At 43.0% G+C, this 23,727-nt stretch overlaps 4 protein-coding genes across 7 annotated transcripts; 2 read left to right on the plus strand and 2 right to left on the minus strand.

Moving 5' to 3' along the window:
- Positions 1–523: 523 nt before the first annotated feature.
- Positions 524–10,142, plus strand: LOC139651456 (titin-like). The gene is made up of 3 exons (XM_071528378.1): positions 524–641; positions 4,125–10,087; positions 10,131–10,142. The coding sequence occupies exons 1-3, from the start codon at positions 524–526 to the stop codon at positions 10,140–10,142; spliced, it is 6,093 nt and encodes a 2,030-aa protein (XP_071384479.1).
- A 1,159-nt stretch (positions 10,143–11,301) lies between these two features.
- On the plus strand, positions 11,302–13,352 carry LOC139651595 (calcium and integrin-binding protein 1-like). The gene is made up of 7 exons (XM_071528573.1): positions 11,302–11,434; positions 11,824–11,858; positions 12,008–12,107; positions 12,311–12,464; positions 12,648–12,766; positions 12,920–13,008; positions 13,112–13,352. Exons 1-7 carry the CDS (start codon positions 11,384–11,386, stop codon positions 13,131–13,133), a joined length of 570 nt encoding a protein of 189 aa, XP_071384674.1. The 5' UTR covers positions 11,302–11,383; the 3' UTR covers positions 13,134–13,352.
- Positions 13,353–13,464: 112 nt separating this feature from the next.
- LOC139651608 (RCC1 domain-containing protein 1-like) lies at positions 13,465–15,640 on the minus strand. 3 transcript variants are annotated; one of them, XM_071528617.1, is made up of 8 exons: positions 15,359–15,640; positions 14,997–15,185; positions 14,737–14,902; positions 14,524–14,645; positions 14,330–14,428; positions 13,992–14,162; positions 13,864–13,893; positions 13,465–13,683 (listed from the first exon to the last, which is right to left on the minus strand). In XM_071528617.1, the coding sequence occupies exons 1-8, from the start codon at positions 15,582–15,584 to the stop codon at positions 13,526–13,528; spliced, it is 1,161 nt and encodes a 386-aa protein (XP_071384718.1). In that variant the 5' UTR covers positions 15,585–15,640; the 3' UTR covers positions 13,465–13,525. The 3 variants fall into 3 exon arrangements, with proteins under 3 accessions (XP_071384718.1, XP_071384710.1, XP_071384701.1); XM_071528609.1 differs by having other exon boundaries at positions 13,992–14,159; positions 14,997–15,209; XM_071528600.1 differs by having other exon boundaries at positions 14,997–15,209.
- Positions 15,641–15,803: 163 nt separating this feature from the next.
- Positions 15,804–23,652, minus strand: unc45a (unc-45 myosin chaperone A). 2 transcript variants are annotated; one of them, XM_071528469.1, is made up of 19 exons: positions 23,511–23,652; positions 23,136–23,328; positions 22,246–22,421; positions 22,042–22,131; positions 21,711–21,878; positions 21,201–21,369; positions 20,866–21,036; positions 20,336–20,507; positions 19,850–20,150; positions 19,645–19,739; positions 19,345–19,486; positions 18,764–18,904; positions 18,463–18,590; positions 18,305–18,371; positions 18,102–18,215; positions 17,891–18,006; positions 17,320–17,437; positions 16,867–17,022; positions 15,804–16,725 (listed from the first exon to the last, which is right to left on the minus strand). In XM_071528469.1, the coding sequence occupies exons 1-19, from the start codon at positions 23,532–23,534 to the stop codon at positions 16,438–16,440; spliced, it is 2,829 nt and encodes a 942-aa protein (XP_071384570.1). In that variant the 5' UTR covers positions 23,535–23,652; the 3' UTR covers positions 15,804–16,437. The 2 variants fall into 2 exon arrangements, with proteins under 2 accessions (XP_071384570.1, XP_071384563.1); XM_071528462.1 differs by having other exon boundaries at positions 23,136–23,331.
- Between the last annotated feature and the right edge of the window lie 75 nt (positions 23,653–23,727).

A 23,727-nucleotide genomic window follows, 5' to 3' on the forward strand; every position in this document is an offset into this window, starting at 1 on the left:
GGACTATGATGAATCATGTTGACCTTGAATGAAGCTACATCAGATGGCCTTATGGTTATTTGATTATTAAGATGTTGCCATTGCATTTCTTTCAGCATCAATGCAAATGGTCGCTCGACTCAATGCCCTTAATGACGATCGCCATGAAAACATCAACTGCATGTTTGCGAAAGTCCTGAAGAAGGAGCATTATCTTTATGCTGAAGCCTCTAGTTTCTCTGGAGTTCCTGCTGAGCTCGACTGTGACCTTTCACCTCAGTCTGCTGTTGGTCTCGCCCCCAAACCTGCTTGTGGTTTTGAGAGCTACAATATATGGGAACCAATAGCCAGTGCAGCTTCATCAGCATGCAAACTTCTCTTGGATATGGACAAAGGAGACCTTCCTCCCAGAGAGAAAGAGTCTCCTCTCATAACCCAGGACACAGCTGTAAGAAATGCTGGAGCATCTATCCACCCAGCTCAGCATCTTGAGGCTCAATCCAACCTGCTCCGTCTTGTTGAGGCTCCATCCCATGAGGCTCCAATGACTGATGACTTCAAAATCATTGAGAGATTGAGGCTTCTTCAGCACTCACCCAATGGTTTTGATGATGACTACCACATGGAGACAGTTGGGAAGAGATACCTCTATGCTCCCCCAGGTGACACATCTGGATTTGTGGCCGACTGCTGCTCACCCTGTGGATCCACTCTGGGCTGCCTGGATGAGTGGGAGCCACTGGTCAAATCCCACTTTGACTTGGAGGAGGAGGGATTTGGTGAGAAGCTCCTCTAGACTTCATCACATCTCTCTAGATTTATAGTTGACTGTTCCCCACAGCACTGGCCGACTCTGGACCAGCTTGACAAATGGAAACCTGTTGTCAGCAGCACTGATTCTCACCTGATGCAGTTCCTCTCTCTCCTCCTGGAGGAGGAGGAACTTAGTGAAAAGCACATCTATGATTCCTCATCAGTGAGTTCTACATTTGTGGCTGCCGGCACTGCACACCATGCCCCTACTCAAGATCAGCTTGATGAATGGGAGCCAATCGTCAAAGCTGATTCTAAACTGATGCTGTTTCTCCAGGACTTTTATCATCAAGAGGGAAACATTCAGCCCTTGTGCACAGATTGAGGCTGCTGCTGAAAGCTCTGTGACCGTCCTGCATCAACCTGAATGTTGTGAGGGAACAAAAGTCACTGTCCTCTCTGCTGGACCTGACAATAACTCCACCTCAGAGGAGGCTCTCCCTTTCTCTCTTGCTGAATACATCCTGATTCACCTGCTTAAGGAAGGATCAACCAACCGGCTTCAGGAGTCCCAGGCTCCAGCCATCCAGGCTGAGGTCAAAGCTCCACCAAACCTTGTGGTTGAAACTGTAAAGGACACCAAGGATCTGTCCGGTCTGACCCTGGAAAACACACTTCCACCCGTCCAGCTGGTCAAACCTGCAGGACCTCAGAGTTCCAGTGCCAAAGACAGCCTGTCGACAAAACCAAATAAGAAGTGTGGCTTCTTTTCTTGGCTATCCCGCATATTCCAGCAGAAGAACAAGAAATCTACTGACAGCCATGTGGCTGCAACAGCAGAGACGCCGCTCCAACAGACCTGCCAGACAGAGGGAGATGAGCCAAAGCACTGCTTGACTGCCCTCTCACCTGCAGTCCACTTCTGAACTCCTGTCATCTTTCTATCCACTTTACAGAACTGAACAACTGAATCATTTTATTTGAATACATTTATTTGCACACTACTGTTATAGTGTCTTTGCACATTTCTTTAAAACACACCTTTATTCCTGCAGTTATGGGTAACCTGTAGCTTAAAGTAGTGAAAGTGTAATGAAATTAGTAAATATATGTTGGCCATTAACATTTTCTTTACCTCTATTACTAACAATATAATCAATATTTATTCTAAATGTGTTTGTTTTGTTTTTCTGTGAGAGTCTTTTAATATACCACTTGTTTTCTGCAAAAAATAAATAAAAATACACATCAAATTATTATTATAAGTAAGTACAAGGTGTGCAGGCTTTATTGAATGTTATATACAGTATGTTGAGATGAATTATCAAATATGTCAATTTTATAATATACAATGTTTTCCTAATGAAGGTCTGATGACCGAAACATCTTATTAAATTATCTTGCAAGTACAGACAGTGTACAGGATTCTATTCCTCCCTTAATATAAAATGTAAAATGAAAACCTTCATAATCCTTTTATAAAACAATTTAGGGTCTAAATACTTACTCCATAACTACAGGGAACAAGCATAACATTTGTTTTGTCCCCCCCTAATTACGTTACGTTGTACCCTGTAATTATATTTTAAGTATGCCGTAATTACAAAAAATAGTTACACCATAACTACCTTATAAACCTCTCATAATTACAAAATTGTTTCCCGTTAATTCCAGGACTTCTTGTTTTGTTACCCTGTAACTACAGCATTGTTATTTTATTAGTGCTCTATAATTACAAACTAGTTACACTGTAATTAGCAGGCTGTAAAATAAAGCATTACCAAAAAAATTTATTGGACACCCAAATTATAAAGCCACATAGTAAGTCACCTGTAAATGGTGTTTAAATAGTGTTTTTACAAAAGCCCATCGAAGGACAAACATTGCAAATTAGCTTAGGCTATAAATGTTATATGTGACATCAGATTATTTTTGTTTAAATGTTCTGTCTATGTATCTGTCCCTATTCAAATAAACATTGAAATGAAATGAAAATGAACAGCCTATGTGTACAATATGACAGTAGGCTGAGTAACTTCCCAGTTTTCCAAGCTGACCTAATATACTATAAGCCAACTTTGCAAGACTGACCAGTTAGCCAATCAGCCATCATGGTTATTTTAGTCACTGCATGCCTTTCAAGATAAAACAGGCAGTGACTGGCAGAGCTGTGTATGTCTGCCACTGAGCTTTGCTTCTCACCGCAGTAGCTGCATCTTGAATCCACATAATAAAGGACAAGCAAGACAAAGGATGGAAGCAAGCAACAATAAAGTAAGTAAGGCTATGTTTCAAATGTAATACTCAGTTATAAAAATATTTTAAGAATAATAGTTGATGACTCCTCAAAATCAATTTTTGATTCTTATATTTTTTCTCTTCTTTCTCTTCTCTTCTTTTTCTTTCTCTTCTTTCTCTTCTCTTCTTCTTATTTTCGTAAAGTTTTGTAAAAGTTTCAGCATATAAGAGCCACCATGAGTCAGATAAAATTGGAGTTTAATCTGTTTGGCAGAACAGTTGGCGCTCTGGTCTGCCATGCCGTTCTAAAGTTATTTTTAACACCATCAAGAGTTACTACCAATAGACCACACTCACTAGAATGTATGATAGCTTTTTTTAACACTAAAGTTAGTCTTCAAGTTAATTTTTTGTCAAGATCTTTATGTATGATCACATTTTATATTACTATGGTAATAAACATATACCTCCCAACAGCAAAACAGTCATATCAGTCACAGTAGAATAAGGCAGAAAATTGTTTGCCATAATAAAGTGTCTGCTACTCTGTTTGATTCTTCTCTGACACTTTCTTTCTGTTCTTATTTTTCTAGACGGGAACTACAGCTGAGGATAAAGCTCACCCTCTAAATATAAATGTGACACCGGATCGTGAGGTAGAGCTCACCCCAAAAGATTCCCAGTCACCCTCTAAACTCATTGTCCATGGTATGTCATACACTCATCTCATCACCATCTAGTCTAGACTGTAGACATTGTTCTGCTTTAAATTAAAATAAAAAAATATTTTAAATAGGTTCTAAATTGTAACAATTAAAAATACAATAGAAATGCCAGTTTAAAAACTTTAATTACCAAAAGCATTATAATATTTTTGAACCAAAAATAATGTCCTCAGAAGTATCTTCTTATGAATTACATGATATATTTTTTTCTCTGAGATGCCAAATACAAACTACAGAATACACAAAAGAAATTAAAATATCAAATACACGCAGAGCAAATTTAAACTATACTTTTTTAAAATAATTTAATGTGTAGCCAAACTATTCATAACATCCATGTGTCCAGACAAGGATTACATTTACATTTAGTCTGTACAGTGCGCTCATCCTTTGTTACACTGATTCAATGTTTTTGTGTCTTCACACCAGGTCAGCTTGCCAGTTCTCTTGAGAAGGGCAAGCACAAACCTAAGCTCCTAGCTGACCCTGTGACAGATAAGGAAAACGCTGTTAAGCCAAAACTCCAGATAAGTTTGAGCACATTCACTGTCAAGTGTGGTGAAGATCTGAAAGTAGAGATCCCAGTGACCGGGCTCCCAGCACCGAAGATTGAATGGAAAAAAGATGGTCAGACAATTAAAGAGACATCAAGGCTGGAAGTTTCAAATACATCATCATCAACAGTTCTTCGTATCAGATATGCTAACAGGGAGAATTCTGGCCAGTACTCTATCACAGCAAGCAACAGTGCTGGAGCAGTTACGGGAGAAATTACTATGGTTATTCTTGAAAAGCCTGACCCACCCACAGCGCCTGTGAAGATCGATGAGGTCAGTTCTGACTTTGTCACCATTTCCTGGGAGCCACCAGAATACACAGGAGGTTGCCAGCTAGACAACTACATAGTGGAGAAACGTGACACTGCAACTACAGAATGGCAGATTGTGTCAGCAACTACAGTAAGAACCACAATCAAAGTCACCAAGCTGAAGACAGGTAGTGAATACCAGTTCAGGGTTTTTGCAGAAAACAGGTACGGAAAGAGCACTGCAATCAGCTCCCCTACTGTTATTGCACAGTATCCTTTCACTGAGCCCTCCGCTCCTGGCACCCCCTTTGTGTCCACAGTGTCAAAGTACAGCATGGTGGTTGAATGGAAACCTCCTGCCAAAGACGGAGGCAGCCCCATCATCGGCTATCACCTTGAACGCAAAGAGAAGAACAGCATTCTATGGACCAAGCTGAACAAGCTTGTTATAACTGACGCTCGCTTCAAAACATCTGGACTGGAGGAAGGCATTGAGTATGAATTCAGAGTGTTTGCTGAGAATATTGCTGGAGTCAGCCCGTTTAGCAAGATATCTGAATGCTACGTGGCAAGAGACCCCTGTGACCCACCTGGGAAACCTGAAGCTATTGTCATCACTAGGGAGAATGTCACCCTCCAGTGGGCAAAACCCCAGTATGATGGAGGAAGCACCATCACAGGTTACATTGTTGAAAAGAAGGAGCTGCCCGATGGTAGGTGGATGAAGGCGAACTTCACCAATGTTATTGAAACTCAGTTCACAGTCACAGGCCTGACAGGAGATGAGAGTTATGAGTTTAGAGTAACTGCCAGGAATGGTGCTGGTGTTTGGAGCACACCCTCTGAGAGTACAACGATCACCGCTCAGGATGTTATTGAAGCACCAACAGCATCCATGGATCCTAAATTCAAGAGTGTAACTGTTATTTCGGCTGGTGAGACATTTACTATTGATGCTGATTACTTGGGGAAGCCCCTCCCCGAGATCAAGTGGTTGAAGGATGGAAGGGAAATTGACAAAGGTACATCTAGAATGGAGGTCAAAACCACCCTCACTCATACTACTCTGACTGTCAGGGACTGTACGCGAGTGGATGGGGGACACTTTGTCTTGAGCCTCAGTAACATTGGTGGAACTACATCTATCCCAGTTAATGTGAAGGTCCTGGATAGACCTGGTCCTCCTGATGGGCTGCTGAAGGTGAAAGTTGTCAGTGCAGAGAAGTGCCACCTTCACTGGAACCACCCCTTGAATGATGGAGGTGCCAGTGTTTCCCACTACGTCATTGAGAAAAGGGAGACTAGCCGCGTCTCGTGGACCGTGGTTGAGCCTCAAATCCAAGCTGTCAGTTACAAAGTGACAAAACTGGTGCCTGGCAAAGAATATATATTCAGAATTGCTGCAGTGAATAAATTTGGTGTCGGTGAACCTCTGGAGTCAGACCCCTTTATTGCACAAAACCCTTTTACAACTCCTAGTGCACCTTCAACTCCTCAAGCCAGTGCTGTGACTGGAGACTCTATAGTGCTAACGTGGGAAAGGCCTGAGAGTGATGGTGGCTCAGAAATTGATGGCTACATCTTGGAGAAACGTGACAAAGATGGCGTCAGGTGGACTAAATGCAACAAGAGAAGACTAAACGACCTGCGTTTCCGATGCACAGGACTTACTGAAGGACATTGTTATGAGTTTAGAGTATCAGCAGAGAATGCTGCAGGTGCAGGTGCAACCAGTGAGCCAAGTGAGTATATTAAGGCCTGTGAAGCTACTTACCCACCTGGCCCTCCTACCAACCCCAAAGTAACTGACCATTCCAGCACTACTGTGTCTCTGGCTTGGTCAAAGCCCATCTATGATGGCGGAGCAACCATCAGTGGATTTGTAGTTGAGATGAAAGAAGCAGCAGAGGATGAGTGGACCACATGTACACCAATCACAGGTGTAGAGGACACAAACTACACTGTGAGGAGACTGAGAGAGAATGCTGAGTACAACTTCCGTATACGTGCAATGAACATTGCTGGACTTGGAGAGCATGTGGATTTACCCAGGTCTGTGACTGCAGCTGAGAAACTGGAGGCACCTGAGATTGAGTTGGATGCTGCCTTGAGGAAGATTGTGAATGTTCGGGCCTGTTCCACACTGCGTCTGCTTGTGACCATCAGAGGGAGGCCAGAGCCTGAGGTCAAATGGACAAAGGCAGGTAGTGCTCTCAGTGGACGTGCTCAGATTGAGGTAACAAGCTCCTACACAGTGTTATTGATTGAAAATGTCAATAGACTTGACACAGGAAAGTATGAGTTGACTGTTGAGAACTGCAATGGCTCCAAATCAGCATTCATCAATGTTCGAGTGCTGGACTCACCCAGTGCACCAACCAACTTTGAAGTGAAGGATGTAAAGAGAGACTCTGTATTGATCTCATGGGAGGCACCTCTCATTGATGGCGGTGCAAAGATTTCACACTACATAGTGGAGAAGAGAGAGGAGGCTAGAATGGCATTCACAAGTGTCTGTAGCAACTGTGTGAGAAACTCATACAAGATTGACAATCTCCAGGAAGGATGCTTCTATTATTTCCGTGTCCTGGCTGTGAATGAGTTTGGCGCTGGACAGCCAGTGGAGACAACTGAGGGTGTCAAGGTTTCTGAGGCTCCTCTGCCTCCTGGTAAAATCACTCTCAGTGATGTTACTTGCAACAGTGCGACACTCTCATGGGAGAAGCCTGATCATGACGGAGGAAGCAAAATCACATGCTATGTTGTAGAAATGCAGGCTAAGGAAGATGACAAATGGACAATATGTTCAGAGATTAAAGCACTGGAAGCAACTATTAACGGGCTGACAAAAGGAAAGGAGTATTTCTTTAGAGTGACAGCCGTGAATGACAAGGGAAAGAGTGAACCGAAGTCCCTATTGGCACCTGTTACTGTAAAGGACAGTACTGCTGAACCCATCATTAATTTGCTGTGCAACACATTCAGTGTGAAGGCAGGCAATGATTTAAAGATTGATGTTCCATTCAAGGCTATATCACAGCCTGAGGTAGCCTGGAAAAAAGATGGCAACCTACTGAAGGAGACAAGTAGGGTAAATGTGCAGACATCTGACACATCCTCTCAGATCATTATCAAAGATGCCACCAGGGTGGATGTTGGAGAATATGAGGTGACTTTGACCAACTCAGTTGGAACCAAATCTGCTGAGATCTTTGTTAATGTTTTTGACAGACCCGGACCACCAAGTGACATCACTGTGGATGAAGTGAGTTCTGACTTTGTGTCTCTGTCATGGCAGCCCCCAAATTATAATGGTGGATGTCAAATCAACAATTATGTGGTTGAGAAGAGAGACACAACCAGCACAATATGGCAGACTGTGTCAGCTACAGTTGCCAGAACATCAATCAAAATTTCTCGTCTTACACAATGCACTGAATATCAGTTCCGCATTGCTGCAGAGAATCGCTATGGCAAGAGCCACTTTGTTGACTCTGAACCTGTAGTTGCCCAGTATCCCTTCAAGCCCCCTGGTCCACCAACCAACCTCCATGTTGCCCATGCCTCAAAGTCTGTCATGGTGGCTGCTTGGAGCAAGCCAGACAATGATGGTGGCAGCCCTATCATTGGTTATCACATTGAATGCAAAGATCAAAGCAGTATTCTGTGGACAAAGTTAAATAGGAGCCCAGTGACCGAGAACCAGTTCAAGGTAACAAGCGTTGAGGAGGGCCTGATATACGAGTTCCGTGTCAGTGCTGAGAACATTGCTGGTGTTGGATCCTGCAGTAAAGCATCTGAGCCTGTAGCAGCCAGAGACCAGTGTGATCCTCCACGCAACCTCATGGTCACCAATATAACTAATAGCTCAGTTTCTCTCTCCTGGGACAAACCAGAATATGATGGCGGTGCCAAAATAACAGGTTACATTGTTGAGCATAAAGAGCTCCCAGATGGCTGCTGGCTTAAGTGCAACTTCACCAATTTACTGGACACCTACTTGGATGTGACAGGCCTCACAGAGGATGCTCAATATGATTTCCGGGTTATTGCGAAGAATGCAGCTGAACTCTTCAGTGCACCCTCTGAGGACACCGGAGCTGTCACAGTAAAGCATGATGTGGAGCCACCCACCATTAGCTTGGAGGACAGATTTAGACAGGCAGTGGTTGTCAAAGCAGGAGACCTCCTGAGAATAGATGCCGATATCACTGGCCGTCCCCACCCTACGGTGTCCTGGTCTAAGAATGGTAGAAAGATTGACACCAAGGGAAGGGTGGAGGTAACATCAACAAAGACACACACTTCTCTACTTATCAAAGAAAGCATCAGGAAAGACTCGGGACAGTACATTCTGACCCTACAGAACACAGGTGGTACCAGATGTCAGGCTATCACCTGCAAGGTGCTGGACAGGCCTGGCCCACCTGCTGGACCTCTGGAAGTGTCTGGACTCTCAGCAGAGAAATGCACCCTGAAATGGGGGCCCCCTCAGGAGACTGGTGGTGCTGAGATCATGCACTACATTGTTGAGAAGTGTGAAACCAGCCGTGTAGCCTGGACCCTGGTGTACGGAGACATGATGGCAACAACATGCAAAATCACCAAGCTGCTCAAAGGAAATGAATACCTATTTAGGGTGAGGGCGGTGAACACATATGGCGATGGGGAGGCCCTGGAAAGTGAGCCCACCAAGGCCATGGATCCCTTTACTGTCCCATCTGTTCCTACTGATGTTGAGGTCACAAGTGCAACCAGTGAGGCTATGACCATCTGCTGGAAGAGACCTGAATCTGATGGTGGCAGCAGCATCAGTGGTTACATCATCGAAAAGAGGGAGAAGCAGGGCCTGCGCTGGGTCCGCGTCAATAAGAAGCCTGTCTATGACCTGCGAGTCAAAGCCTCCAGCCTGCGCGAGGGATGCGAGTATGAATTCAGAGTCTTCGCTGAGAACGCTGCTGGACTAAGTGATCCCAGTGTCCCATGCCCGCTCACCCTGGCAGAGGATCCCAAGTTTCTACCTTCCCCTCCAGCAAAGCCCACTGTGATTGACTCCACCAGGTCCTCCATCACTCTGACATGGAACAAGCCACTGTTTGACGGTGGAGCAGCTGTAACTGGGTACAGAGTCGAATACAGAAAAACAGCAGAGGAAGATTGGACTGTCAGCGTTATGAACACAGATAAAACAGAGTTTGCAGTGTTTGGACTCACATCAGGGGTGGAGTATGTGTTTGTTGTCAGATCCATAAACAAGATTGGTGTCAGCGAGCCCAGCCCTGAGACGGATCCTGAAGTGGCCATGGAACGAGAGGAGGAGCCCATGTTTGACATTAGCAATGAGATGAGGAAGACGCTCCTTGTTAAAGATGGCAGCTCCTTCACTTTGACTGTGCCCTACAGTGGCAAACCTGTTCCCAGTGTGACGTGGGACAAAGCTGATGTAGATCTGAGAGTCAGAGGAATGATCAATACCACCAGCAGTGTCACCTCTATCACAGTTGAACGGGCAACGCGTGATGACTCTGGTAAATACATGGTCAAACTGCAGAATACCGCTGGGAAAGCCAGTTTGACCCTGAACGTGAGGGTTTTGGATTCCCCTGGTCCTCCAACTCGTGTTGCAGTTAAAGATGTGACCATGACCTCTGCCACCATTACCTGGGACACCCCAGAGAATGAGGGAGGAGCTCCTGTTAAGAACTACCTTGTGGACATGCGGGAGATCAGCAAGAAAGGATGGAGCAGGCTCACTGACACCTGCCACCGACTGTCCTATAAGGTGTCTGACCTGGAGGAGGGAGGAGTCTACTTCTTCAGAGTCACCGGTGAAAATGAGTACGGCATTGGTGTTCCAGCTGAGACCAAGGAGGGAACAAAGATGACAGGTACATCAATCCGAAAGAATACGTCATAAGTACTTTATGAAAAGGGTTACTATGTCAAGTAGTAACAAATAACCTAATGGGTGTGATGGGATTAGTGTCTAGGTAATGTGAATAGCTGGAGGGAAGAGTTAGATGTAAAGCACTAGAATTGCTTCAATGTACATTATGCTATTTCCTGAGTAACAAAGTTTTGTTTTTCATTTCAGATCAAACAAATTGGGAGTTAGAACTGTCGGCTTAGCAAAGTCGCAAAGCTAAGCTCCCTTGTCTCCTTCCCAACGTCCTGTTTATCACCATCTCTTCCTGTCAAGACTTGGATCCTCATCCATTTCTCATCTTCATCCAGTTTTCTTCTGTTAGATGCAGTATTTGTGAATAGTGTTCAATTCTTGAGATCAATTTAAGTGAATGCACTTTGATTATAATCTTTGGATACATTGCCACATAAAGGCAATTATGTTATAGTGTTGCCTTTTTAATGTTTGTATACTAGTAACTTATAATTTTTGATTTGAGTTTTTTCCTGATTTTTCATTCTATTTGTAAACAAATAATCTACAATAAAGTGAAAAAAAAATTGCTGTTGCTGGGTGTGTTATGTAAAGAAAGGGTAGCCTCTATCTCCAAATTAAAACCAACGAAAAGACAGCCTATCATCAGCCTAGTCATTATGAACAACAGAAGAGGATGGCAGAGTATCTCACTCTGTTGACCAAACTGGCCACAGTAACTCAAGCTAACCCCCAGGCTGCAGCCAAGTTGTGGGTCCGAGGTCCAAACCTGTTGAGTTGTGCCTAAAAATATACGTCACAAGATATTTTTGCCACCTGTTGCGCTTTATATGCAAATATGTCACTATGGGAACCGGTGCGTAAATACAGGAAAAGGAAGTAGCTAGCAAATAACCGGAACTATCCAAGGCAAAAAGTTTTCTGTCAACGGAACTGGGAGTAACTTCAACACAAATAACTTTTCGAGCTGAAAATTACAACATGGGAACAACAGCAAGTCAACTTGGAAAGGATTTGCTCTCAGAATACCAAGTAAGTTTGTAACGTAACGTTGAAAACTCTGCTGACGTCGTTAGCCTAGTGGACTTTAAATTGGGAACTACGGTCTATGGTAGGGAGTAGCTCTGTTTACGCTCAGTGTATAGCTACAGTAAGTTAGCCAATTTAGCTTAAACTACCTGTAGGCATAGTCTTTGCTAGAAAACCGAACACACGTATAACGACAGCTTTGTGGAGCTATAACGTTGTCATCATGCCGATCGTTGATATGTAGTTATAATATTACCAAACCTTTCTTACTGGCTTCCTCACATAGCCAGAGTTGTACAGATGTACCAATATGGACAGAATAAAAAATAACGAGGCACCAACTCGGGCCCATCTGTGATGATTATTCTAATGATGCTTATTTGTACTTTCAGGAGTTGACATTCCTAACAAAGCAAGAAATTCTTCTGTAAGTGACCGACTACATGCCATAACGTTACAGTTAACTTACAGTATAGTACAATAGTTACAGTATAGTAATAATTACAGTATAGTATAACAGTAAGTTCCTAAATATAATTGAGCAATTGAAATGAGAATTTTTTGTTTTCTGTTTAGTGCTCACAAGAGATTCACTGAACTGCTCGCCAAAGAGGATAAAGCCCTTCCAAACCCCAGAGTGCCAATGGAGAGTATTCTTACTCTGCCAGAACTCAAGGTGATAAGAGACTTAACCATGTGAAACAGAGGGAACATTATGTTTTCATTGCATGAGTAGGATTTCCTTCAGATTCTGTACTTGTCCTGTCCTGTGCTTGGTGTGTTCTGGTGATGTACTTGGAGGAAGTGCTGTAAGGACTATCAGACTGATAAGGTGTTACTGACCCTTGTCCTTGTTCCTGTTCCCACCTACTCTCGCAGTCCAACCCTTTCAGAAAAAGGATCTGTCATGTATTCTCAACATCTGACATGAAAGATGGAAGTCTGACCTTTGAGGACTTCCTGGACCTTCTAAGTGCCTTCAGCGACTCTGCTACTCTGGAAATCAAATCCCACTATGCGTTCCGCATTTTTGGTAATTAACTTGATAGAATGTTTTTTTTTTTTGTCATTTAAGTATTTATTAATTTTCTTTCAGACATTACACACACGTGTGATTTGTAAATATGACAACTTGATAGAATGTTAATGTTGGTTGTTAATATTTTGATGCTAATTGATTTGTGTAATAGACATCGTTTTGTTTTGATTTATTCAGACTTTGATGATGATGGCACCCTGGATGGCGGGGACCTGGAGAAGCTGGTTAACTGCCTGACCGGTGAGACAGATGACACCAGACTAACCTCTGAGGAAATGAGACAGCTCATTAACAATGTGAGTTCAGTGAGGCGTCCCATCTCTAACGATTAAACGAGGTGGAGACACACTGGCTGGTTGAAGCAATCCTCTATGGTTGCAGCTCGATCTGCAGCGCATAGTGACGTGTCTGTTGGTTTAACAGTTGTTTTTTTTCTGCCCATAATTTAGATTCTTGAAGAGTCTGACATTGACAAGGATGGGACAGTGAACCTCTCAGAGTTTCAGCACGTCATTTCAAGATCACCGGATTTTGTCAGGTGAATAGTATTCTGATTGCTGTTATCATTGAATATTTGTATTATACCCAATGCACACAATTTAGTTCATTATGATTGCTATAACAATAACATTTCTCCACAGTTCTTTCAAGATTGTGCTGTGAAGACCTATAGCAGGCTGTGGAAACGGATCTCCTCCCTTTGATTCTCACATTGTGGTTGCTATTTTTCAACTAAATTAGAACAATTTTAGATATTTGCCTTAATTTATATTTACCTGTGGATTTTACTGTCTGAACTGTTATATGTAATATTTGTGAAATATAAGAGCTTTCCTACTTTTTAAAGATTTCTATACAGAGGAAAAATAAAAAAAATATTGACTTAAACTTCTCTCTTACCATTTTTTTTTCTATTATTGATCTAAGACACACAAAATGGGGCAGGCAGAATTCATATACATATCTAAAATATATTTAATCCATAGGTATTTACAGCTGATGATATGTGCTCCAAAGTCCACTGTTCATAAATACCAAGGAGAGTCAGCAATATTTTAAGACAGAGCTACTTCCTCCTTGACCACAGCAGCAAAAGTGTTCCAAGCCCCACAAACTACATCCACCACACACATGTTGCTCTCCCTGAAGAACTCCACACACTGCGGCTCATCAGAGCTCATTAAAGTCTTGTGTCCGAGTTGGCCGTATTCACCTGGAACAATAATGCAAGGAAAGATAAGTCCAACATAGACTGAAGTATATCTTTTCATTACTGATTCATGTGATTGGTGCTGGTGTTTGGAATATTTACAAGTTCTATTTACAAAGTTAAAATACATTTGCAAGACAGAAAAAAGAAAATAAGGTGACTGTTTCAAATACAAACTCTTACCCCAGCCCCAAGTGTAGAGGTCACCTGTGGCTGAAATATAAAAGGAAATACAAAATAAAGATCACAATGACGTTGACTTGCCAGGAATGTACATCGATGTACACACATTGTAAGGGGAGATTTCTTACTTGTTACTGCAGCAGTATGTCGGGAGCCACAGCTGACTGTACTGATCTCACATGACTGAGTGATGTCCAGTAGGGCTGGGAATGCCTGGATGGATATGAACACATCGTCATGTTCCTCTTCCTCCTGTGGCTCTTCGGATGTAGATTTGCTGGCATCTTGGCACAACGCTACTGTTGAGCACAGTTAATGTTTCATGTGGTTGTTGAACTATCAGTTACTTTAATCACCGCTTTAAAATGACACACCTGCTAGCAGCATTACTGGTCATCTCTATGAAATCCTGTTCTTGTTCAATTTATTTCTCAAATAGTGCATATTTGGTATGGAATAGACTAACCTGGCTGTTGACTCCTTTGCTGCTCTTTTCTCAGAGCCTGTGATGGAAGTCCAAGCTGGCCACTCTCATTCCAGCCCCACATGTACAGATCCCCCCCAGCTGTGGACAAAAGTGTTTTTGAGGTCATTCTTAGCATCATTTGAGGGTATAACCTGTTGTGTTGCCCTCTGTATAAGTCTCTATAAGATGCTTACCACTGATGCAGGCAGAGTGCCAGCCCCCAGTAGCTACAGAGCTCATAGGCATCCCCAACAGAGCCTCCACCGCCCGGGGTTCTTCCTCAGAAGTGAGGCCTCCGTGCCCCAACTGACCATGGCTATAAAATAAACACATGGCCTGTTAAAAATACACATTATAGGTGGTAGTCAAATCAAACCAAAACACAGATGTCTGAGTATTAACTTTACCTGCCCAGTCCCCATGTGTACACAGCTCCAGTGGCACTGAGAAGGATGGCATGCTCTGCTCCCAGTGCTAGGCTCACAGCTCTCAGCTGTGGTGACAGGGAGTGGTAGAAGGGAGGTTTTGTGTCTATGTACCCCCCAGGGACTAATGGGAGATTAAGAGTGGGCCCTAGAGTAGGAAAGCAACAAGGGAGTATAGTTTTGAAACACTGACATTTATTAACACATAATCCTGGTAGTTGTCAAAGGAGATTAATGCATACCATTCTCTGACTGTGTTTTTATTTCCATGCTCCATATCCGTGTCTTCTCATTCTGCTCCTGGCTCCAGGTCTCAACTCTGTCTGGGAAAGCAAGGGTCAGGTGTCCTTCACTGATCTGAGCATCTCTGCACCCACGGCTCTCTGACACAGAGATGCCACAGCACTCACTGGGGACTCCTGCGCCAAAACCTGCGAAGCACACACAGCCATCGCCTGAAACAACAAAACAAATAATTATATTCACTTTTAGATATGCTTTCAATAATAGTTTGCATGTCTGTTACAAGCTCTGACACCCTGTGTAAACTCAATGCAGTAAGGACGTATTTGTTGATATACTGTAGTAAAGTTGGTAGACTCACCTTCTAAATGTAAAGATGCTCTTCGACTCCAGCTTGCTCCGATTCGGCTGATCTTCCTGCAGATACTTTGTTTACAGCCAGTTCCCTCCTCAGATTCATCCACATGACTATTAATATCTGTTGGAATAATCACTTTGACGTCTTCAACGGTGCTACCACTCTCTCGTCTTATCAATTTATCACGTATTTGTCCGAAGGCGTTGAAGCCAAATCCAAACCAGTTCATCGGAACGACCTACCAGCTGGTTTCTCATGGAGATTGTGAGCCGTTTTCAAGCAGCTGTTTTTAGCGCGTGTAACGCAGTTGTCTGTAAAGTTTAAACACTCGTGAACACAGCGGAAAGGATTGCGCATGCGCCACTGCGTTGCTGCAAATGACAGCGCCGTAAGGATGGGTGTGCTCAGTAAGATGACAATATTCAGCAGCCACAATGGTTTTATTCTTATGCCGATGTTTGAAGTCTAATTTAGAAACAATAAAAGACTTGAAATGTAGTGATGTAACAATTAAAAAATAAAAGAATAAAAGGACACACAACATAAATAGTCGAAGTTACGTGAATGAAATGGTTTGTGATAGAGCAAAAATCATAATACAAGAAGGTAAATAAAAACGTAGGGTGTGCAAAGGAATAGTATTTTTTTAGGAAAGAGGGATACAAATAAACAGAATGCTTGCAAAGTTCAATAACCATCTTCAGTAAAGAATGTATAAAGTACTTGGTCTCCAAGTTGAGTGATACACTCTTGCTTGATGTGGATTAACGTGCCTCTAATATAGATAAGTACAATCAATGAAAGCAAGTCAAAGCACATTGATTACATAACCGTTCTGTCAGAATATGATGGTTTTCCATAAGCAATTTTCAATAAATTCCTCATGAAAATTCAGCTCCTCTGCTTTTCAGGGTTTTTGATATAATGATGTAAAACACAAACATTTCAGAATAAACAGCTTGTACACATCCAAACCAAAACTGATTTCTGGTAAAGGGGAAATGATTTCACTGGTTCCAAGTTTCTAGAAGTACTTCTATACTCCAATCAGGCGTATCCACACACTGCTACATGGTCCTCACTCAGGGCTCGGTTCCTTTTCCCATGTCCTTTCCCTCCCTGCTCTTGATGATGCCATACTCCATGGCCTGGTCCAGACAGTGCTGGGCTACCTTGGAGACCGGGCCCGACGCTGCCTCTCCTCCCTTGGCCAGGACAGAGAGAATCTCCAGAGCCTCACTCTCCATGAGCGTCTCAGCCAGACTCTTCTCTGCCTGCATCAAGTTCTGAACGATGACCACCCCGCGATGCCTTAAGTCCACTATTTCACTAAGCAGAAGGGCCTGCAGGATCTCCAGCCAGTGGCTCGTCTGAAAAGAGAATGAAAACAAACTTAAAAAAGGGAATCGTGCGGGCCTAAATGGAATCAAGAATCGCTGTTGTATCTGTGAGAGCGCTGCAAATGTGTGAGTGTGGGATGATGGAGGTGATGATAGGGAGAGTGTGCTTACTGTCCCAGGGACGCGGGCGCACAGCTCCGGCTGCTCGGCGGTCAGCATGGCCAGAGTTCCTGCAGCTGCTTTCCGCAGCCGCTCATCCTCCTCTCCACTGTAGAGCACCAGCAGCTTCAGACGATCACTCCCTTTGGCCAGATACAGCTCCTGCACCTGAACACCAAGCAAAGGCCCACTGACATTAATTTGTTTATATTCATTAATAACTTTTAATAACTTGAATTTATATAGCACTTTCTAAAAATGGTTTACAAAGTGTTTTACAGACCAGAAATCAAAATCAAACAAGATGCAGTGGCAATAAAACAACAGTAAAGCAATGATAACTGTAAGAACAGTAAAAGAAGAAACAAGTAAAAGAAGAAAACAGTGGTAATAAAACAACAGTAAATAAATAAATAAAATGTTAACTTTGCTATAGCTTTGTGGCACAGAATTTACTTTACTTACCTCTGTGCTCAGAACCATGTTGCACATGCACTCTGTGGCAGCCGCTCGGACCAAGTCGTGCTCCTCAAACATGTAGCCTTCGATTTTTGCTACAGCCTTCTCCTTTATGATCTTTTGTCTGTGAAACAATTTACTCCATCAATTAAAAGGTACTCTAAACATTTATACATTTGTGTTGTTGGGGAACAGAATCCATGAGAAATCAATCAACAAATTATACTGATCAAAAATGTTCAAATTTTTAGGACAGTAAAAATGTTTTCACAGCATTTTGGCTTTTGAGAAACCAAACCAGGATCCTGTTCGTATTTTTTTTATGCAAATCAATGGGGAGTGAAACTTCTCTCGCCTCTCAAAATACATTCATAAGACAGCTGCACCTTCCTTTTAGGGAAGTAATGTTGCAAGAAGAGTATAACCAAATAATTAAAATGAGGTTCTAGTTTATGCAGTTAATTCTATACATGTATACACTATAATCAAGTATGTATTTCTGTAGCATGTTCCTATCACACTTGACTATGTGAATTGTACATGTATTCTTAGGAGAGACTTCCCCCTAGTGGCCGACCTGAGTCTCTCACTGATGCCAGCCAGGTTGGTGAGGGCCATGAGAGCCTCGAAGTTCTGCAGCAGGGTGCACTCCAGTCTGAGGAGACTGATGAGGGGCCGCACCACCTCATAGATCTGATGAGAGAAGAGTGAGACAAGGTAAAATAAAAAGGTCTTTACACAGATGTATATATTTAACTGAAGAGACTTATTACTGTATGCCTTCTCACCCTTTCCCCTGGGAAGGCAATCTCTGGGTTGGAAGTGATGGTTATTTTGGCCAAGGCTTGTGCTGCTTTGATTTTTCCTGAATCTGTGTTGTCAGATGCCAGTGGGATCAGGGCCTGTGGAGGAAAACAATAAGGTAAAATTCCTGTACAGTTGTGTGAATCAGTGTGCAGGTCCATGAAGCATATATATCGGGGTTCTCTACCTTTCCAGCACCCTGTGCCACCACTGTGCCTCTGTCCTCTTGTCGTTCCACCAAAGCCAAGAAAACCCTGCAGTGAGAAGTGAAGTCAGCAGATACTCTGAGAAACAGCGCAGAGAGAACAGTGACCGATACTGTTGTTACGGCTATGGATTTCCTACCTGGCGATACACTCCCTACAGGACTCAGTGAGGGCAGGACTCTCCTGTTTGACCATACACACCAACGCAGACACCACACCAGCCTCCAGCAGCTTCACCAGCCTCTTCTCCACAAAGGAAGGTGAGTCCTGACACATTAAAGACAACAATCTAATGTGAAACAGCTAATCTAAACAGAAAAATACACTTTAATATGGATTTCAGAACACCTAGTTTGGAGCTATTCTGAGATATTAAAGGCAATATTGTGCGAGGTTAGTTACATGTACAAAAAAAAGGAAAAAGAACACTGGAACAGCACCTTGGGGTGCTCTTCTGGCACATGCTGCTTTGCATACTTGGCCAGCTCCACCATCTGAGGGTCTGGCTTCTCCACATCGTAGCTGTTGGTGCAATTCACTAGAGTGGAGCCCACTGCAAATAGCACCGTCTTATCTTCAGACTGCAGGAACACACAGAAAACATTTCCTGTAGCTCAATAAAATGTATTTTATTTATTAATTTTATATCTCTCTCAAGACCAATATGGAACATTTCTGTGTGTGAATGCTCATGGTGGTGCGGCATACTAAATGTGACATTGTGTTAGTGCTAAAACGATTAGTCGATTGACAGAAAATTAGTCGATTATAATTTTGATAATCGATTAATCTTTTAGTCATTTATCAAGTAAAAATACCAAACATTTGCTTGTTACATCTTAAAAAATTCTAAGATCTGCTTGCATTTCTCTGTTTCATATTATTATAAAAAGAATACTTTTTTTTGCTGCTGGTCAGACTAAATAAGTGATAATGAATCGAATTGATAATGAAAATATTCGTTAGTTGCAGCTTTAGATAAAATACAACAGTCAGGTAAAAAAAGACCATCGTGCTCAACCTTTGCTAGTTCAAACATGGCCTGAAGAGCGTTCTTGTCTTCCACTAAATCCTCCTTCACATCAGCATCAAAGGTGAGGTAGGCAAGGCCTTCCACAGACCACCGGCGAGAGGTTGGGGGAAGAGACTCGTTACACAGCCACCTGATGGAGAAGGAGATACACATCGGCTCTTATTTTAAATCCAGGAAACAACTCCTTATCTGTCGTTTTTAAATCAAGTTGTGCATCCATGTGGGATCGACCATCACACATCGGTCTTAATATTCCTGAGCCTCAGAATAAACACAGGCGGAACATACTTCCTGCATTGCTTGGCAAGTTTCAGCGTGGATCCCTCTGCAAACTGCTTCATGCTGAAATCTGTCCCTCCTGCCGATCCAAGTTTACACAAACCCTGTATAACCAAACAGAACCCACAGTTACTTTAACTACATTTTGGCTATGTTCTTTCTCAAACTTTCACTAAAAAGTCTTATTAAATAGATGCTTTGTTGCAGCACGTACCACTAGTGCTCTGACACGTATCCTGTCGTTCTCACTCTTCTTGTAGAGGTCCTTCAGAAGTGCCACACCGTTGGCGGTGATGAAGGAGGCTCTCTTGGCCTTGCCCGCAGCGTGGATGAGAGCCTCCACTGCCACCTGTTGGTGAGTCACGTCTTTGGAGGCGCAGAGAGAGATGACTGCATCCATCATGCCCGACATCTCCAGAGTTCTGTTCCCCACGTCGCTCGGCCCTTGGAGGAGCACCGAAACCGTCTGGATGGCCCGGAGCTTGCTGTCCAGACCAGACCGGCTGAAGTGTTGCCTGCTCAGAAAAAACAACAATATTTTCCATCAGGTTAGAAGTTAGTCGCGAAATACATAAGCAAATGTTTTTGTTGTTTACTGCCAATGACAAATTTTTCCTGTTCACAAGATGTTGGGGTATTGATCAGCCTGAATCAGCGAAACTAGTAATTAGTAGAAGGGAATTCTGGGCAATGAACTCACTGGACATATTCTTCACATAGTTTGTTGAAGTTCTCCCTCTCATTGTCACTGTTTAGGTCATCATAGAGTTTGCTGAGCAGCACAGAGCAGCTCATGTGGGAGTTGTCTGTGAGAGGCGGGCCGTCTGAGAGCTCTGGGACGCTGCCTGCCACCTCCAGGATCTTCTTCAGTCCTGCGGGAGGAGAAACAGAGCTCATACTGTACATCCGGGATACAGCCGTGCCAGTAAAAACTGTTGACTACAGTAAATGTCAACAGCAGACTTGGAAAGGCTTAAGCCATATGCAAATTTGAAAAGCCCCGGAATTCAGTCAACATTTGAAAACTGGAAGGACTGAAGCACCTGAGGCTCCTGACAGGTTTTGGTAAGGTAATTGTCGAGTGGTTGGCTTCACCCTGTTACTGAAATGCTCTCATAACATCTAATGCCAATGGCACCTTAAAATCAATTTCTGAATATCAATAAGTCTTTCTTGTATCCGTCAAGCATAAGGATTTTTTTCCAGGGTATGTGCAGGTGCGTCTCGTACCCTGATCTATCACCCATAATGTGAGGGAGTTGTCCGGGTTCTTCATGGACTTGCGGGGCACTTGTTTGACCAGCAGGTTGATGGCGCTGTCTCTGCCAGGACCCGACACATTAGACGCTGGCATCATTTCCAGCAGGTGGCGCAGCATAGAGCGCAGCTCCCTGGATGGTTCTGTGTCAAATTCATACAGTCATTTAACAATAAATTACCAGAAAATGCGGAAAGATTTTCAAGAACAGAACATAGAGATGATGTACAGAGAAAGCATCTGTTATAGGTGTACTTTCATGTTTAGCCAGCTCAGAAATATAAACATGATTGGATTCCAATCTCACCAGGAAGTATGGCCTCATCTTTCCCTCTGATCTCTCTTTTCATGCCTTCTGTCAGAGCCTCAAACATCACCTGCAACAGGTGGCAGGCAGCCAGGGACACTGTGGAGGCTCCTGATCCCATGACCGCACACAGCTGCTCCATCCCCAACTCATTCACTATGGCCATAGTCTGGGAATAAGACAATGGACATCAGCAGTCTGACAGCCAAATGATGATTAGTTCATCTACACAAAGGACTGAGCATTCTCTTTTTGTCTGTAAAATCTCTCCTGACAGACATCAACATGGACCAACATCTGTCAATAAACTACACTCAAACTGACTTCACAGGGAATAAGAACTGTAAGGCACAAAAATAAAAGTGAAGAAATGTAGCTTTCTCTATGGAAAAGCTTCCTGTACATTTTATCTACCTGCCCCAAGAATGAAAACATCACATGTTCACATCCCCATGAAAAAAGTTTTGAGATGACGTGATGGTTAAATTTAGAGGGCAATGTTACACTTACTCTGGACTGATGCCCTGTACACAGACCGACCAGGGTCCTCAGAGCAGAGAGGACCAAATCCTCCTGCTTTGACGCCAGCAGCCTCTGAATCAGTTTCACTCCATCGTTTCGGAAGATCTGCTCAGCTCCTGCATCTTCTCGAGATAACACCACTAGATTCTGAGCAGCCTGAAATAGATGAATGAATCACATGATTTCTCTGAAAGTTGACATGGAACTTTGCAGACACATTAAATAAATGAAACAAAAAAATGATAAAAAGTCAATTACAATAACATTTTGGTCATGCAGTAGCACTATGAGCCTTAATTGCCATATGAACTATTCTTACTTTCTGTCGATCTGATTCTTTTGCAGATGTATCCAAGAGGAGGGAGAACATCTGCTGCACACGAGCGTCTGTGGAGTTCAGCTGCATCGACTACAGAGATAAGAGAAAAGACTCTAATCAGCAATAGCTTCTTCAAAACATAGTCTAAAAGATAAGACAAGCCTCCATTTCTATTCACCACTATAACCATCAAAGACACATCACCTTCTGCTGGATCTGCGCTCCCAGCTGTCTCAGCAGATCCTGGAAAGCTTTGTTTTTGGGCTCCAGCTGGGCGCACCTCTGTGCATCCACAAACGCCTGGTCTAGCCGACCTAGTTTCTGAAAAGCCTGAGCTCTGCGGAACCGAGCTTTCACATCACCTGGGTCGGTATCAAGAGCTGAGGAGAGAGAAAGCAACGACATTCAATATGACTACAGTATGTACATCCATAAGCTTTATCCAACAGAGGTGGGGACTCGAGTCACATGACAATTTTAATTGCTTGAGACTTGACTTGATGCATGAAGAGAAGATTTGAGACTTGACTTGACTTGGGTTCTGCTGAATTGTACTTTGATTACTTGAAAAGGTTTCTAAAGTCTTGACAAAAGATCTTGTGTTTGGGTAAAAGACTTGTGATGAGATTTGTTCCACCAGACGACTGAATTGAAATTCTGTTTTTAGAATTGGTATGGAATGATTGAATTTATTGAAGTTGAAACTGATTATAGAAATCAAACTCCCATGATGTATGTACCAAGTTTTTATACTATTAAAATGATACTGCATTGAAAAGTCCTAAACATTACGTTTCCTCAAATTGATACTGGACAACTGAGTTGTTCTGACTTGACGTTTTACATTTAGACTTGACACTTGACTTAATAATCCACATTTAGACTTGGGACTTGACTTGAGACTTGTGCTTCAAGACTTGAGACTGACATGGGACTCGAGCAAAGATGACTTGGTCACACCTCTGAAATCCAATTAAATCAAACTAAGATTAGATTTTGACATTTATGGAAAGTATGTGTGTGTTTATGTGTGGCAGCTTTATTTATTTGTGCACTCTATGAATGTCCAGTGGCTTGACTGTACCCTCTCCCACCTTTGGAGGCATCCTCCTCTGCCTTGGTGTAATCCTCCAGTTTGAGGAAGCAGGCAGAGCGGTTGCGGTAGAGAACAGCGCTGTCTGCCTGGCTGTCACTCAGCTTCAGAGCCTGGGTGTAGCAGCAGGCAGCACCCTGCATGTCTCCCGCCTTGAAGAGGCTGTTCCCCTCCTCCTTCAGGGTGGCAGGGTCCTGCTGGGTTAGAGAGGAAAGAGCAAGAACAGGGTACAGAGGGCCAAAGATTACAGAAATGCTATATAGCGTTACCACAGACATAAATGACTGTGGATGCATCTGATCCCTAGGCTATGGCTGTTTAACTAGCTATCAATGCAAAACTGCGCTACTTTATAGCAGTATGCTCTTACACTTACCTTATCTTTTTCACTGACACTCATCTTCGAGCTGACTAACAAAATACGACGTTACGTAGGGTGGTCAGTACGTTGTTTTTATTCTTCTAGTTCACTAAACTACTAACTACCATGGAAGTATTATGCTAACTGCTGCTGCCTAAACATGTTACATTTCGCTGCGCTTCCGGGTGTTGGGAGCACGCTGATGACGTGTCAGCGCCAGCCCCTCCCCTTC

Source organism: Centroberyx affinis, unplaced genomic scaffold, assembly GCF_046629955.1.
Source record: "Centroberyx affinis isolate AG114_WGS23_722 - 3 ecotype Tasmania unplaced genomic scaffold, CSIRO-AGI_Caff_v1 ptg000121l_1, whole genome shotgun sequence".
In the NCBI taxonomy this organism is placed as follows: Eukaryota; Metazoa; Chordata; class Actinopteri; order Beryciformes; family Berycidae; genus Centroberyx; species Centroberyx affinis.

Excerpts from the sequence above, each read along its gene's own strand:
- LOC139651456 (XM_071528378.1), top strand. The coding sequence starts at position 524 with ATGACTGATGACTTCAAAATCATTGAGAGATTGAGGCTTCTTCAGCAC. Across the intron at positions 642-4,124 it reads ATACCTCTATGCTCCCCCAG|GTCAGCTTGCCAGTTCTCTT; the intron begins GTGACACATCTG and ends TCTTCACACCAG.
- LOC139651595 (XM_071528573.1), top strand. The coding sequence starts at position 11,384 with ATGGGAACAACAGCAAGTCAACTTGGAAAGGATTTGCTCTCAGAATAC. Across the intron at positions 12,465-12,647 it reads CTATGCGTTCCGCATTTTTG|ACTTTGATGATGATGGCACC; the intron begins GTAATTAACTTG and ends TGATTTATTCAG. Across the intron at positions 12,767-12,919 it reads TGAGACAGCTCATTAACAAT|ATTCTTGAAGAGTCTGACAT; the intron begins GTGAGTTCAGTG and ends CCCATAATTTAG.
- unc45a (XM_071528462.1), bottom strand. The coding sequence starts at position 23,534 with ATGAGTGTCAGTGAAAAAGATAAG. Across the intron at positions 19,740-19,849 it reads TACGTGTCAGAGCACTAGTG|GGTTTGTGTAAACTTGGATC; the intron begins GTACGTGCTGCA and ends TTGGTTATACAG. Across the intron at positions 18,591-18,763 it reads TGCCAGAAGAGCACCCCAAG|GACTCACCTTCCTTTGTGGA; the intron begins GTGCTGTTCCAG and ends TTAATGTGTCAG.
- LOC139651608 (XM_071528600.1), bottom strand. The coding sequence starts at position 15,584 with ATGAACTGGTTTGGATTTGGCTTCAACGCCTTCGGACAAATACGTGAT. Across the intron at positions 14,903-14,996 it reads AAAAACACAGTCAGAGAATG|GGCCCACTCTTAATCTCCCA; the intron begins GTATGCATTAAT and ends TTCCTACTCTAG. Across the intron at positions 13,894-13,991 it reads ACATACTGCTGCAGTAACAA|CCACAGGTGACCTCTACACT; the intron begins GTAAGAAATCTC and ends TTTATATTTCAG.